Consider the following 15305-nt stretch of genomic DNA (forward strand, 5'->3'; position numbering starts at 1 on the left):
AATTGCAACAACACACGAACGTCAACAGATATAGATCTCACATCAACATTGTGGAGAAGATTTCCTTTATCACTGTACTTAGAGCAGTTTAAATCAGGAACCAAAGAAATCCTACAGTTCAAAATGAGGCCAGTCAGCCCACAAGTCTGCACCAACTCTCATCTTACACAACTAACTCCCTTACCCCATCCTCACTTCCTTGTCCTCCCCAATCCCCAAATCCATGGCCAATCCACCTAACCTGTACATCTGTGGACTATGAGAAGAAACCAGAGCACCCAGAGGAAATCTAGGCACAAGGAGAATGTGCAAATGCCACACACAGTCACTCAAGCCTGGAACTGAACCAGGGTTCAGGCGCTGTGAAGCAGCATTGTTAAGCATGCTGCCTATGTACCAACTTTACAAGTTGCTGACTCTGGCTGGATTCTGTTTTGCTCCAGTGCCCAATCATTTTTAAAGTTAAGTAATTTAATTTCCATTGGTGAGCAGTAAAAGCTGATATAACAACCATGTGAAGACTTTTCAGAAATTAGAATTAAATGGAATTTAATTCCATTAAATGTGAGGCTACATAAGAACATAAGAACATAAGAAATAGGAGCAGGAGTAGGCCATCTAGCCCTTCGAGCCTGCCCCGCCATTCAATAAGATCATGGCTGATCTGTTGTGGCTCAGTTCCACTTTCCCGCCCTCTCCCCATAACCCTTAATCCCCTCTCTTATCAAGAACCCATCAACCCGCTTCTTAAAAATATTTAGCAAGGCAGCCTCCACCACTTCAACGGGCAGAGAATTCCAGAGATTCACCACCCTTTGAGTGAAGAAGTTCCTCCTCAACTCCGTTCTAAACCGCCTCCCCTTTATCTTGAGGCTGTGCCCCCTAGTCCTACTGTCTTTTTTGAGTGGGAAGAGTCTCTCCATCTCTATCCTATCCATCCCATTCATCATCTTATACGTCTCAATGAGATCTCCCCTCATTCTTCTAAACTCTAACGAGTACAAGCCTAGTTTATTCAGCCTCTCCTCATAGCTCAATCCCCTCAACTCCGGTATCAGCCTAGTAAACCTCCTTTGCACTCCCTCCAGGGCCAAAATATCCTTGCACAGGTGCGGCGCCCAAAACTGCACACAGTACTCCAGCTGCGGCCTCACCAATGCCCTATACAGCTGCAGCAAGACCTCCTTACTTTTATATTCAATCCCCCTCGCTATGAAGGCCAGCATCCCATTCGCCTTCCTGACCACCTGCTACTCTTGGCCTTGTTCTTCCAGTAGAAAATTGGTAACTTGCCTTAACAACGGTGGCACACTGATGTAGTGGTTCGCACTGCTGCCTCACAGCACTAGGGACCTGGGTTTGATCCCAGCTTCAGGTCACTGTCTGTGCGGAATCTGCATGTTCTCCCTGTGTCTGTGTGGGTTTCCTCTGGGTGCTCTGGTTTCCTCCCACAGTCCAAAGATGTGCGGGCTAGATGCATTGGCCATGATAAATTGTCCTTTGGTGTCAGGGGGACTAGTTAGGGTAAAAGCATGAGGTTATGGGGATAGAGCCTGGGTGGGATTGTGGTCGTGCAGACTTGATGGGCCGAATGGCCTCCTTCTGCACTGCAGGATTCTATGAACTGATCCAGCAACTATTGAGACCTCATCTGCCTACTAATCTCTCAATTTACATTCCACTGTTCTGGATACATTTTCAAGTGTCTTAATTAATCCAAGCCTCTGTAAACTTGCTCAATTATTTGCTATTTGTAATGGGCAGCTCCAATATAAATGCCTTTCTGTTGGCTGATTTTGAGAAGGTACCTGCATAGTCTGAGTCATTGGAAATCGGTTTTGCCGCACATATCTTGATCTGATGAGCTTCTTCGTCATTGGAAGGAGGTGGTTCATAGTCATTGTCACTGTTGTGTCCTTCACCATCTTCAGTTGGTGATTCATAATCTCCGTCATCATCTCCAGAGTCTTGCTCTTGATCTGGGTCCTCATAGTCATCATCATCCTCCGTCTGAGTGATATAAAATTTACTTTTAATATCAAATCTTTACAGGAAGCATCAGTGAAAATATTTAAATTACACTTTTCAGGAGCACAGTAATGTGAAAAGGCAAATGAAATTACTTACAAATTCATCTGAATCCCATCCAACGTCCTCTTCAGGTCTATAACCTGTAATGACAGAACAACAATGAACAAATGTGGAGTCTGTGTGTGAGACAGTTGAGCAAAGTGTTTAAATTGATGTTGCCATGCTGAAGTTAATACAAGACTGCAGCCCTGGGATGACATTCCTTTCAGCTACTCCTCCAACATCAACAACTTGCATTTATATACCACCTTTAACATCTCAAACCACAACACATGATCAGTGAGCATATGGTGAGCTAAATAAGGACAGGTGACCAAAACCTTGAAAATACTAAGAAAGGACCGTGAAACACTAGGATGTGGAAATATTTCAAGGTTAATGTTGCTCATCTCTGATCAGCATATACACAGAGCCTTTAGTAGCGAAGTGTCTCAAGTTGGGAACATGCTGTGAACCATGGCATCTCAATCATATATCGTGGTACACTCATTGTTCTGGGTCACATTAACTCAAACCCCCAAACCTATTGGGTTATCACACTACTTAAAGGAGAAAGGAATTTTAGTGACTGTATAACATCTATCCAATGATATCACTCTCACTGGCAAATCGGAAATTGAGACACACTCCAGTGACTTGAACAGGTTGACATTATTGTGCATAATCGAGGGACAGCTGCATTGCAGTTTTGCAGATGAGGCACGAAGCCAAGGCCCCATCTGCCCTAACTCTCAGATGACACAATGGCACAATTTCATAGATGACCAGAGAATTTCTCCCAGAGTCTTGGTCAGGATCACTTAATCCAGTTCACTAACTGAGATTATCTGAACATTACCACATGATCAAATTAGCTATTAGGTTTCCTACACTGCAAGACTAGATTCAAAAATACTTAGTAAAACAGGTTATAAAGGCAAGTTTTTTAAACTCTAATGCTGGGTGTATTTATTGAAGTGAAATGTTGCTTCGAAGCAACGCAATAGATAATGGATTAAGTGAAGAGATTAAAAGGAGGGGGCAGGGAAATATCTCAACACAGAGAATCAGTTCCATGATTCATGTTGGAGGCAGAAATTCTGTCAACATTGTAGATTAGATTGGAGAGATAGATGAAGGAAAAGGATTTGGAAAAGGGTGGGTGAATGTGATTATAACTATTTGTTCATGTGGAGAGAATTGATTGGGCCAAATGGTTTGTTGTAAAATTCAATATATTTCAGTATATAGTAATATACTTAATGCAGTTACAGATTCTAGAGCAAGACATGACACTAAACCTCTGGCCTCTATGTAACTCCAGTCCCATATACACATGTTTGACTCTGAAGGCAAGCTATGGTTGTATTAAAGTTAATAAATTGAGATGCAGATCAATCTGGACCTAAGTGAATTGTTTTCACTTAATTTTTGACATTATGTTGGTACTGAAAGTCATATGATCAGAGAAACTGCCTCCTCCCTTTTCTTTTAATTTATGCAAAACACTTCACATTTACAAGTGATAAATATCAGTTCAATATGCTTTATTGTTAAAACCTGGGGACCCGCAATAACAGCAGCATCTCACACAGCAATTCCAAAGATTCTATTCCTAGCCTCAGACTTTAGTAAATTGTCACTTTGCATGCAGATGTTGACAGGTCTTTCCTATGTGATAAGATTAGCATGAATCTTCAGACTTTCCCAAACACAGTCAATGATATTAGGGGTCAGGATTGAAAGAAAGGAATTTGCACTGTCAAAACTTCCCCGTCTCTGATCTGCCTTCTGCAGAGTGTGTGGCATTCTGGGGAAGAGCCATTTTTACCAGCAGATAAGGGCTCCACTTGGGAAAACAGAATGAGTAACATCATGAACATGGGTATGCCATTCAGCCCCTCATGTCTGCTTCATCATTCACTTAGGTCCGGGTTGATCTGCACCTCAATTTATTAACTTTGATACAACCATAGCTTGCCTTCAGAGCTAATTATGTGTATGTGGGACTGGAATCACCTAGAGGCCAGAAGTTTAATGTCACATCCTGCTCTGGAATCTGTGACTGTATTAAGTATATTACCATTGCTTTAGATTATTAAGTAGCTCTAGAAGTTCAAGCTGGCATGATCTTATAGAATGGTGGAGAAGGTGTGAGAGGCTGGGTGGCCTATTCCTGCTCTTAATTTGAATGTTCCTATGTTAGCTGCTTCCCTGCAGCAGACTTCTCTGATGTATCCCTGAAGGCGAAGGGAAGAATGGGGTGGGGGGGGGCGGGTGGAGCGAAGCTGGGAAGTGAGAGATGGTAAAGAGCTAGGATGGGGATGGACACTTGAAGAAAGTGAGGGTGGTAGGCAAGCAGAAACTGGAGAAGGATGAGAGAACAGGAGCAAAGGGACAATAAGTGGAAGAGGGAGGGAGTGATGCAGCACAGCCTCAGAGGAACAAAGACAAGTACAGGGGCAAGGAGGGGAGAGGAGGGAGGTGGGGGGAGGTTGGGGGGGGGGGTGGGTTGGTGGGAGCAGGGCAGGATGCCGGGGCAGGGGGGTGCTGATTGGCACGGCCAGAGGCAAAAAGTAAAATGAGAAATAGGCCAGCAGATAGAGACAGTACCAGTGATTTTAAAATGATATGGAAGGCAAAACACACACAATTTGAACAATCTCAAGGGACCTTAACTAACAATACAGACTTTTAGATTTCATATCAGACTGCTGTCTTTTGAGTATAAAATTGTGTATTTGAAATTGTTTGAAAGCAGTTTACGATTTTAAATGGCCAAGTCCCAGCGATAGCCAGTATAAAATAATGAGCTGTCTAATCTGGCTGTTCACCAGTGCACAAACTGCTGAACTGGGCTATCATCATTCAGGCCTGACTTCATTTTGTATCTTGCATTTTACTTGATTAACAAGATTCATCAAAACCATCAAATGAAAGAGACTATTGCTTAATGGATTGCACAAACCCTGTTTGTCTCTCCAATATTTTCTAATCAAACAGCTCAGGACAAGAAGGCCATTCAACCCATCTGACATGTGCTAGTTCTTTGAAAGAAATCTTCAAAATTCTATTAATCTCACTCCCTCCACCACCGCTCATTCCCCTTGGTCCTTTAACCTTTTAATTTTCAGTATTTCTCCAATTCCATTTTGAAAGTTATGATTGAATCTGCTTCCACTTATCTGTCAGGGAGTGGCTTCCAGATCATGGCAGTTTCACACTATACTTTATTTCCTATCTTACTGATATCAGTGGGTGTGGTATAAAACATTCAGTTGTGCTGATCACAACTGCCCATTTTACGTTGAACAAGTATCTTTACATTGAAGTTGCAGCAATTACGGAAACTTGGGTAAAAGAAGGACAGGATTGTAGCTTAACATTCCAAGATTTAATTTCTTCAGACAAGATAGAGAGGATGACAAAAATGGTGGGGGTGTTGCTTTACTGATTAGGGAGAAGGTCATAGCTATACAGAGGGAGGATGCTTTGGTGGGATCTTGCAGTGAGGCCGTATAGGTAGGACTCAGGAACAGGAGTGGGCAGCACAGTAGCACAGTGGTTAGCACTGCTGCTTCACAGCTCCAGTGACTTGGGTTCGATTCCCGGTTTGGGTCACTGTCTGTGTGGAGTTTGCACATTCTCCTCGTGTCTGCGCAGGTTTCCTCCCACAATCCAAAGATGTACAGGTTAGGTTGATTGGCCATTCTAAAAATTGTCCTTAGTGTCCTGAGATGAGTTGGTTAGAGGGATTAGTGGGTAAATATGTTGGGATATGGGAGTAGGGCCTGGGTGGGATTGTCATCGGTGCAGACTCGATGGGCCAAATGGCCTCTTTCTGTACTGTAAGGTTTCTATGATATCTATGACTGGTGCAATCATACTGTTGAGTTGTACTACAGACCTTCCAATAGCCAGCATGAAGTGAAGGAGTACATCAGCAGGTTATGGAAAGATGTAAAAACAACAGTGTTGTTAAGGATAGAAGGATGGTAGGAGTTGAGGGCCTGAATGCGATTACTGTCACTAGAGCGGTAGTGCTTGATAGACTAATGGGACTGATGGTGGACAAGTCCCCAGGACCGGATGGAATGCATCCCAGGGTTCTGAAGGAAATGGCAGAGGTGATAGTGGGTGCCTTAGTGATTATTTACCAAAATTCGTTGGATTCCGGGGAAGTGCCGGAAGATTGGAAAACGGCTAATGTTACGCCACTGTTTAAAGAAGGTAGCAAACAAGAGGCAGGGAATTATAGGCCGGTTAGTTTAACATCTGTAGTTGGAAAAATGCTTGAATCCGTCATCAAAGAAGAAATAGCGAGGCACCTGGAAAGGAATAGTTTGGTAGAGCAGACACAGCACGGATTCATTAAGGGGAAGTCGTGTTTGACGAATTTATTGGATTTCTATGAGGCTGTGACTAGTGTGGTAGACAGAGGTGAACCGGTGGATGTGGTGTTTCTAGATTTTCAAAAGGTGTTTGATAAGGTGCCTCACAAAAGGTTGCTTCAGAAGGTTAGGGTGCATGGAGTTGGGGGTAAGGAGTTAGCGTGGATAGAGGATTGGTTGTCTTATAGGAGGCAGAGTGTTGGTATCAATGGGTGCTATTCTCATTGGCGATTGGTGACTAGTGGAGTGCCGCAGGGATCGGTGCTGGGGGCTCAGCTATTTACCATTTATATAGATGATCTGGAGGAGGGGGCTGAGTGTAGGGTGACGAAATTTGCTGATGACACAAAGATGAGTGGGAAAGCAAATTGAGCGGAGAGTGTGGAAAGTCTGCAGAGGGATCTAGATAGGCTGCGTGTGAGGGTGAGGACCTGGCAGATGGAGTACAATGTTAGCAAGTGTGAGGTTATCCACTTTGGCAGAAATAATAGTAGGAGGGATTACTATTTAAAGGGCAAAAAGCTGCAGCATGCTACAGTGCAGAGGGACCTGGGGGTCCTTGTGCATGAGTCGCAAAAACCCAGTCTGCAGATGCAGCAGTTGATCAAGAAGGCAAATGGAATGCTGACCTTTATAGCGAGGGGGATAGATTATAAAAGCAGGGAGGTCTTGCTGCAACTGTACAGGGCACTGGTGAGGCTGCAGCTGGAGTACTGTGTGCAGTTTTGGTCGCCGCACTTGCGCAAGGATATTTTGGCCTTGGAGGGAGTGCAGAGGAGGTTCACTAGGCTGATACCGGAGATGAGGGGGTTGGACTATGAAGAGAGACTAAATAGACTGGGTCTGTACTCGTTGGAGTTTAGAAGGATGAGGGGGAATCTTATAGAGACGTGTAAGATAATGAAAGGGATGGATAGGGTCGAGGTAGAGAGATTCTTCCTGCTCAGAAGGGATAGCAGGACTAGAGGGCACAGCCTCAAGATAAGGGGGGAGCAGTTTAGATCGGAGTTGAGGAGGAACTTCTTCCCTCAAAGGGTGGTGAATCTCTGGGATTCTCTGCCCGTTGAAGTGGTGGAGGCTACCTCGCTAAATATATTTAAGTCACGGGTAGATAGGTTTTTGACAGACAAGGGAATTAAGGGTTATGGGGAGAGAGCGGGAAAGTGGAACTAATCGACTTCAGATCAGCCATGATCTTATTGAATGGCGGGGCAGGCTTGAAGGGCTAGATGGCCTACTCCTGCTCCTATTTCTTGTGTTCTTATGTTGTGATGGGTGATTTTAACTTCCCCACATAAACTGGAATTCCTGTAGTGTCAGGGGCTTGGATGGGGCAGAGTTTGTTCAGAGTGTCCAAGAGTGCTTCTTCAGGCAATATGTTGATAATCCATTGGGAAGGGACTATCTTAGACCTGATCCTGGGAAACGAGCCCTTGACAGGTGATTGATGTCTCAGTGGGGGACCATTTTGGGAACAGTGATCACAAGTCTTTAAGTTTCAAGATACTTGTAGAAAAAGATAGAAGTAATCTCAGAATGAAAGTACAAAAATTGGGGAAGGCTAACTACAACAGTATTAGCCAGGAGTTCGGGAATGTAGACTGGGGGGAGGGAGGGCAGCTGTTAGAGGGTAAATCCACATCCGATATGCTTGAGCCTTTTAAAAGTCAGTTGTTAACAATTCAGGACAAGTATGTCCTTGTAAAAAGGAAGGATAGAGATGGCAACATTTGGGAACAATGGACAACAAGAAAGATTGTGAGTCTAGTGAAAAAGGAGACACACATAAATTTCTGGAAATTGAAAACGGATAAGGCTTTTGAGGAATATAGAGAAAGCAGGAAAGAGCTTAAACAGGGACTTAGAAGAGCAAAAAGGAGGTCATGAAATGTCCTTGGCAGGAAGGATTAAGGAGACTCCCAAAGCTTTTTATGCATATCTAAGGAGGAAGGGGGTATCTAAGGAAAGGGTAGGTCTGCTCAAGGACAGTGGAGGGAATTTGTATATGGAGCCAGATGAGAGGTGAGGTCCTTAACAAGTACTCACAAAGGAGAAGGATGTTGTGGATGGTGAGTAGAAAAAGGAGGATGTTGACATTCTAGGACATGTTGAGATAAAAAGGGAGGGTGTATTAGAACAAAGATCAAAGAAAAGTTCAGCACAAGAACAGACCCTTTGGTCTTCCACGCCTGCGCTGATCACATCCTAACTAGGCCAATTGCTTATACCTCTCTATCCCCGTCTGTTCATGTGTCTATCCAGATAAGTGTTGAATGTCACTAACGTATTTGCTTCAACCACCTCACCTGGCAGTGCATTCCAGGTTCCCACCACCCTCTGTGTAAAAAAACCTTCCCCTGCTCATCTCCACTGAACCTTCCCCCCCTTATTTTGAAATTGTGCCTCCTTGTAAGTCATTTCTGTCCTGGGAAAAAGCTTCCAACTGTTCACCCTATCCATACCTCTCATAATTTTATAAACTTCTATCAGGTCGCCACCGCTACTTCCCCCTCCCCCCACCTTCCCCCCCCCCCCCACCCCGCCCCCCCACCCCCCCAGCCTATGTCTTTCCAGGGAGAACAATCCCAGTTTATTCAATCTCTTTTCATAGCTAATACCCTCCATACCAGGAAACACCCTGGTAAATCTTTTCTGTACTCTCTCCATAGCCTCCACGTCCTTCTGGCAGTGTGGTGACCAGAATTGTAACATAATTTGCCAACTTTTGTACCCTATGTCCCATCCGATGAAGGCAAGCATGCCAATGCTTTCTTCATTACCTTTTCCACCTGTGCTGCCACTTATAAGGATCTGTGGACCTATATTCCTAGATCTCTCTGTGTGTCTATGCTCCTGATAGTTCTGCCATTTGTTTTATAGCTCCCACCTGAATTGGATCTACCAAAATGCATTACCTCACATTTGTCCAGATTAAATTCCATCTGCCATTTTCTCATCCAATTTTCCAGCCTGTCTATATCTTGCTGTATTCTCTAACAATCTTCCTCACTATTCCCAACTCCACCAATCTCAGTATCATCCGCAATTAGACATTTTTTTCAAGTCATTTTTATATTACAAACAACAGAGGTCCCAGCATTGATCCCTGATGAACGCCATTCAGAAAAACCTCCATTCAGGAAAACATTCTTCCATCGTCTACCCTCTTCTATGGTGAAGCCAGTTCTGAATTCATCTAGCTAGTTCACTCCGATCCCATAAGATTTAATCTTTTGCACCAGCCTGCCATGAGGGACTTTGTCAAATGCTTTATTAAATACCATGTAGGCAACATCCATAGTCCTTCCCTCATCAATCATTTTTGTCACCTCAAAAAACTCAATTAAATTAGTGAGACATGACCTCCCTTGTACAAAACCATGCTGTCTGTCGGTAACAGGACCACTCAGTTCCAAATACTGTATAGATCCTATCTCTAAGAATCTTTTCCAACAATTTCACTATCATTGACGTCAAGCTCATTGGCCTATAATTACCCGGGTTATCCTTGCTACCCTTCTTAAATGACAGGACAATATTGGCTATCCTCCAATCCACACCAGTGGCCAGAGAAGAAACAAAGATTTTTTATTTAAGGCCCATCTCTTAAAATCTGTGATAGATGCCATCTGGCCCTGGGGATTTGTCCACTTCAATGCTTTTTAATTTGCCCAACACTTTCTCCCTCATAATGATGACTTGTTCTAAAGGATTTATACACCCTTCTGAGGCACCATCAATCAATGTGTCCCTTTCCTTTGTGACTACTGATGCAAAGTACTCATTAAGGATCTCACCCACTTTCTTTGGTTCTACACATAATTTCCCTCCTTTGTCCTTGGGGTGGCATGGTGGCACAATAGTTAGCACCACTGCCTCACAGCACCAGAGACCCAGGTTCAATTCCTGGCTTGGGTCACTGACTGTGTGGAGTTTGCACGTTCTCCCTGTATCTGCATGGGTTTATTCCGGGTGCTCCGGTTTCCTCCCACAGTCCAAAGATGTGCAGGTTAGGTGAATTGGCCATGCTAAATTGTCCCTCAGTGTATCTGAACAGGTGCCTGAGTGTAGCGACTAATGGATTTTCGCAGTAATTTCACTGCAATTGCTAATGTGACTATTAAACTTTACTTGGGTGGACTAACTCTTTCTCTAGCTACTCTCTTGTTCCTAATATATGTATAAAATGTCTTGGGATTCTCCTTAATCCTGTCTGCCAAGGACATTTTGTGACCCCTCTTTTCCCTCCTAACTTCCTATTTGAGCTCTTTTCTACTTTCCCTGTGTTTTTCAAATCTGTTTTTAGTTGCCTAGGCCTCATGTGTGACCCTTTTGCTTTTTGACTCGCAATTTCCCTGGTCATCCACGGTTCCTGAATCCTGCCCTTGCCTGTCCTTCCTCTTCATCTGTCCTGCACTCCAAACAATTGCTCCTTAAAAGACTCCCACATGCCAAATGTGGATTTACCCTCAAACAGCCTTTACCAAACAACAGCCTCCAAATTCTACTTAATCCGTTTGTAGTTAGCCTTCCCCCAATTTAACACCTGTCTTTTTCTATCAGTATCCGAAAACTTACAGAATTGTGGTCACTGTTCACCACATGTTCCCTACTGCAACTTTGATGACTTGGTTGGCTCATTCCCTCGTACTATGTCCAGTATAGCCCCTTCTCCAGTCAGACTATCCACATATTGTTCCAAAAGACCTTCCTGGACACACTTAACAAATTCCACACCATTTGGACTCCTAGCCCTAAGGGATTTCTAGTCAATATGAGGAAAATTAAAGTCTCCCGTTACAACAACCCTATTATTTTTACATCTGTCCGGAACCTTCTTACATATTTGTTCTTCACTTCCATCATAGTGACTGCTCCCTTCCTGTTGGCTGTATTGGAGATATTGAAAAACATTAGGGTGGACAAGTCCTCAGGGCCAGGTAGGATGTATTCCAGAATACTGAGAGAGGCGAGAGAAGAAATTGCTGAGGCCTTGGCCAAAATCTTTGTATCCTTTGGGGTTTTAGTTCAGTCAGGCAGCATGGTTGGTGCAGGCTTGGGGGGCCAAAGAGCCTGGTCCTGTGCTGTTATTTTCTCTGTTCTTTATTTGTTCTTTAGCCATGGGCGAGATACCAGAGGACTGGAGAGTAGCGAATATCGTTCCTCTGTTTAAGGAAGGCAGAAGAGAAAATTTGGGAAATTGCAGACCTGTAAGCCTTAAATCTTGCGGACCTGTAAGCCTTATTCTTTGGGATAGGATGTACTCACATCTGGAGGAGAACAGACTTATTAGTGATAGGCAGCCTGGTTTTGTCAAGGGGTGGGGGGGGTCGTGTCTCACAAACTAGATTGAGTTCTTTGAGAAAGTGACAAGAAAAATTGACCAAGGCAGGGCAGTGGATGTTGTATACATGGACTTTTGTAAAGCCTTCGATAAGGTTCCTCTGACAGACTGACACAGAAAGTCAAGATGTGGAGATGCCGGTGTTGGACTGGTTGGACTTAAACCTGGTGTTGTTCGGCTTCTTACTACAGAAAGTCAAGTCATATGGGTTCCGAGGTGAGCTGGTAGGATGGATATAAAGTTGGTTTGGGCATAGAAAGCAGACAGTAGCAGTGGAAGGGTACTTTTTTCTAACTGGAGGTATATGAAATGCAGTATTCCACAAGGATCAGTGTTGGGGCCTCTGTTGTTTGTAATATATGTAAATGATTTAGAGGAAAATGTAGGTTAGTAAATTTGCAGATGATACAAAAATTGGGGGAGCAGAGATAGCGAGGAAGATTGTCAGAAGGTAAGGCAGGATATAAATTAGCTGGAGACCTGGGCCAAAAGATGGTAGATGGAATTTAACCTGGACAAATGTGAAATAATGCAGTTTGGAAGGTCTAATGCAGGAAAAATGTATATGGTAAAAAGTAAATGGTAGAGACATTAGAAATATTAGCATATAGTGGGATCTAGACGAGCAGATCCACATTACCCTGAAGGTGGCGACTCAAGTGGACAAGGTGGTCAAGAAAGCATATGACATGCTGGCCTTCATCGGTCGGGGCATTGAGTATGGGAATTGGAAAGTCATGTTGCACCTGTAAAAGACTTTGGTTAGGCCACATTTGGAATATTGTGTACAATTCTGGTCACCACACTACTGGAGGATTGGAAAGGGTGCAGAAGGGTGCAACCTGGATGTTGCCTGGTTTAGAAAATTGGTTTGTTTTCACTGGAGCATCGGAGGCTGAGGGGTGACCTGATAGAGGTTTACAAGATTATGATGGGCCTGGATCGAGTCGATATTCAGAATCTTTTCCCGGGATTGGTGGGTCAATTACTCAGGGGGAAAGGATGAAAGTGAAGGGGGGAAAGTTTAAAAGAGATGCGAGGGGCAAGTTTTTCACACAGCGGGTGGTAAACACGTGGAACATGCTGCCGGAAGAGATGGTGGAAGCAGATTTCATAACAATGTTCAAGGGATACCTGGATAGATACATGGCTACATGGGGAATAGAGGGATATGGAGCACATAGAGGCGAGAAAGTGATAGATTAGAGAGGCACCTGTATCAGCACAGACTTGGTGGGCTGAAGGGCCTGTTCCTGTGCTGTACTGTTTTCTCCTACTCTATCATCACAGTCCAACTTCACTTATTTTTCTCTGGCCTTCAGTCACAGAGAATTCAGAAGAGCAGAAGAAACAGGAGCAAGGGTCAGTCAAATAACTGACACCTCCTTCCCACTGGAATCTGCTCAGTTATTTAATATGATCCTGTGTGAATGTCCGCTTCAGTTCCACTTTCCTACCCTATTTTCATATCCTTGATTTCCTTAATTCCCCAAAATTCTATCCATCTCTGTCAAGAACCTAGTCAATGACTGAGCACCCAAAGCCCTCTGGGATAAAGGATTCGCAACATTTACACCCTGGTAGCTGAATTGTTTGAAAAGATTACTAGTCCTCAACAAATAGTGCAGAAAAAGATAGGGGAGTTTCGAAACCCTACACAGGAAGTGGTAAGGCAAGGTTTTTACAGAAAAATTTACTGGTTCAGCAAGTTCCACATTTTTCACTAGATTCTGAGTGGAAGCAAATGCAATCTGACAGGACAAGAGGGGAAATGAGAGACACCAGTTACCTCTGTGTATCTCGAGTGGTAGGATAAGTACTATGGGCAGCAGGGCAGGGGCATCTTTAATTATGAGTTGAACAGTTCAAAGTTAGCACATTCATCTGAGATGGTCAGAGACAAGAATCAACTAAAATAAAATTGCTTACATTATCAATTGTGGGAACTCGGCGTGCTCCGATTGGTTGTCATATTTTCTACTGATAACAACAGTAACTGTGTAGTTCATTGACTGTAAAGTGCTTTGGATTGAGCTAAGACCTCGAAAGCAGCAATATGCAAACTTTTCTAATTATTCAAATCAGTTAGCTGGATCAGAGCCAATAGTCAGAACTACTGTATTTTCCAGAAATACAATTGTATTTAAACACAGGAAAGGACATCTGCAGAGATCAAACTTCTCATTTCACACAGCCATACCTGTAGATTCCTGGATTATTTGATTCTGATGCCTAAACACAAATCAAAAACAGTGAGTTAAAATGATAAACTGGAACATCATCACCTGTTCATAATGTCATTTCATGCACTGGGGTCAAAATACAACATTGATAATGACACAAAACAAATGGCATTCAATTGGCATTCATTATTTCAGTACCTGAAAACCATTGTCTATTACACCCCCAGCCATTACAATCCCGCCTGTTATATCCCCACCCACCATTTCCTTATCCATTACAGCCCAATTGAAGTCCTGCCTGTTATTCCCCTGCTCATTACACCCTCACCAATTACAATCCTGCCTGTTTTACACCTGCCTATTACACATCCCAGCTATTGTAATGCTGCCTATTATACTGCCATCCATTACAATCTGGCTTGTTATACCCCTGCCTATTGTCCATTGTCAACTTACAACATGCAAGTCCATTGTCAACTTGTCGGACTACACATTTCAATCAGATGAAATCAAAGTTCTCAGCTAAGGGCTCAATTTCTGCCCCACCACCAAAATAAACTTCAGGGTAATGTGGATCTGCTCGTCTAGATCCCTCTGTATGCAAATATTTCTAAGGTCTCTACCATTTATCTTTTACCATATACTTTTTTTCTACAGTAGACCTTCCAAACTGCATCATTTTCTTCCTTTGGACTCATGGTGAACAATCATTGAAACAACTACATGATGACATCACCAAGTTCCATCACACCATCAGACTCACCATGGACTACTCTTCGGAATCGGTTGCATTCTTGGACATCAAGGACAGTCACCTCAGCACTTCACTATACTGCAAGCCCATGGATAACCTCACGATGCTCCACTTCACTTCTCCAGCTTCCACCCGAAACACGTTAAAGAAGGCATCCCCTATGGACAAGCCCTCCTTTTACACAGGACCTGCTCAGATGAAGAGGATCACAATAGACACCTCCAGATGCTGAAAGATGCCCTCATAAAAACAGAATATGGCACTCAACTCATCAATTGATAGTTCCAACGTGCCACAGCGAAAAACTGCACTGACCCCCTCAGAAGACAAACACAGGACACGGCCGACAGAGTACCCTTTGTTGTCCAGTACTTCCCCAGAGCAGAGAAGCTAAGACATCTTCTCCGGAACCTTCAACATGTCATTGACGAAGACAAACATCTCGCCAAGACAATTCCCACACCCCCACTTCCTGCCTTCAAACAACCCCCAACCTCAAACAGACCATTATTTGCAGCAAACTACCCAGCCTTCAGGAGAACAATGACCATGACACCACACAA

The 15305-nt window shown here is 43.5% G+C and overlaps 1 protein-coding gene across 1 annotated transcript in view; it reads right to left on the minus strand.

The window, feature by feature from the left end:
- lcp2a (lymphocyte cytosolic protein 2a) overlaps nt 1-15305 on the minus strand; it is a 178584-nt gene that overhangs the window by 80783 nt on the left and 82496 nt on the right. Inside the window, exons 5-7 of the mRNA XM_080201161.1 lie at nt 14006-14037; nt 2128-2171; nt 1809-2010 (exon numbers count right to left, since the gene is read on the minus strand). Of these exons, the coding sequence (XP_080057287.1) occupies nt 1809-2010; nt 2128-2171; nt 14006-14037 (278 nt within the window). The remainder of the gene's footprint in view (nt 1-1808; nt 2011-2127; nt 2172-14005; nt 14038-15305) is intronic.

The sequence above is a fragment of the Carcharhinus amblyrhynchos genome, chromosome 13 (assembly GCF_965287045.1).
Source record: "Carcharhinus amblyrhynchos chromosome 13, sCarAmb.v2.hapA, whole genome shotgun sequence".
Lineage (NCBI taxonomy): Eukaryota > Metazoa > Chordata > Chondrichthyes > Carcharhiniformes > Carcharhinidae > Carcharhinus > Carcharhinus amblyrhynchos.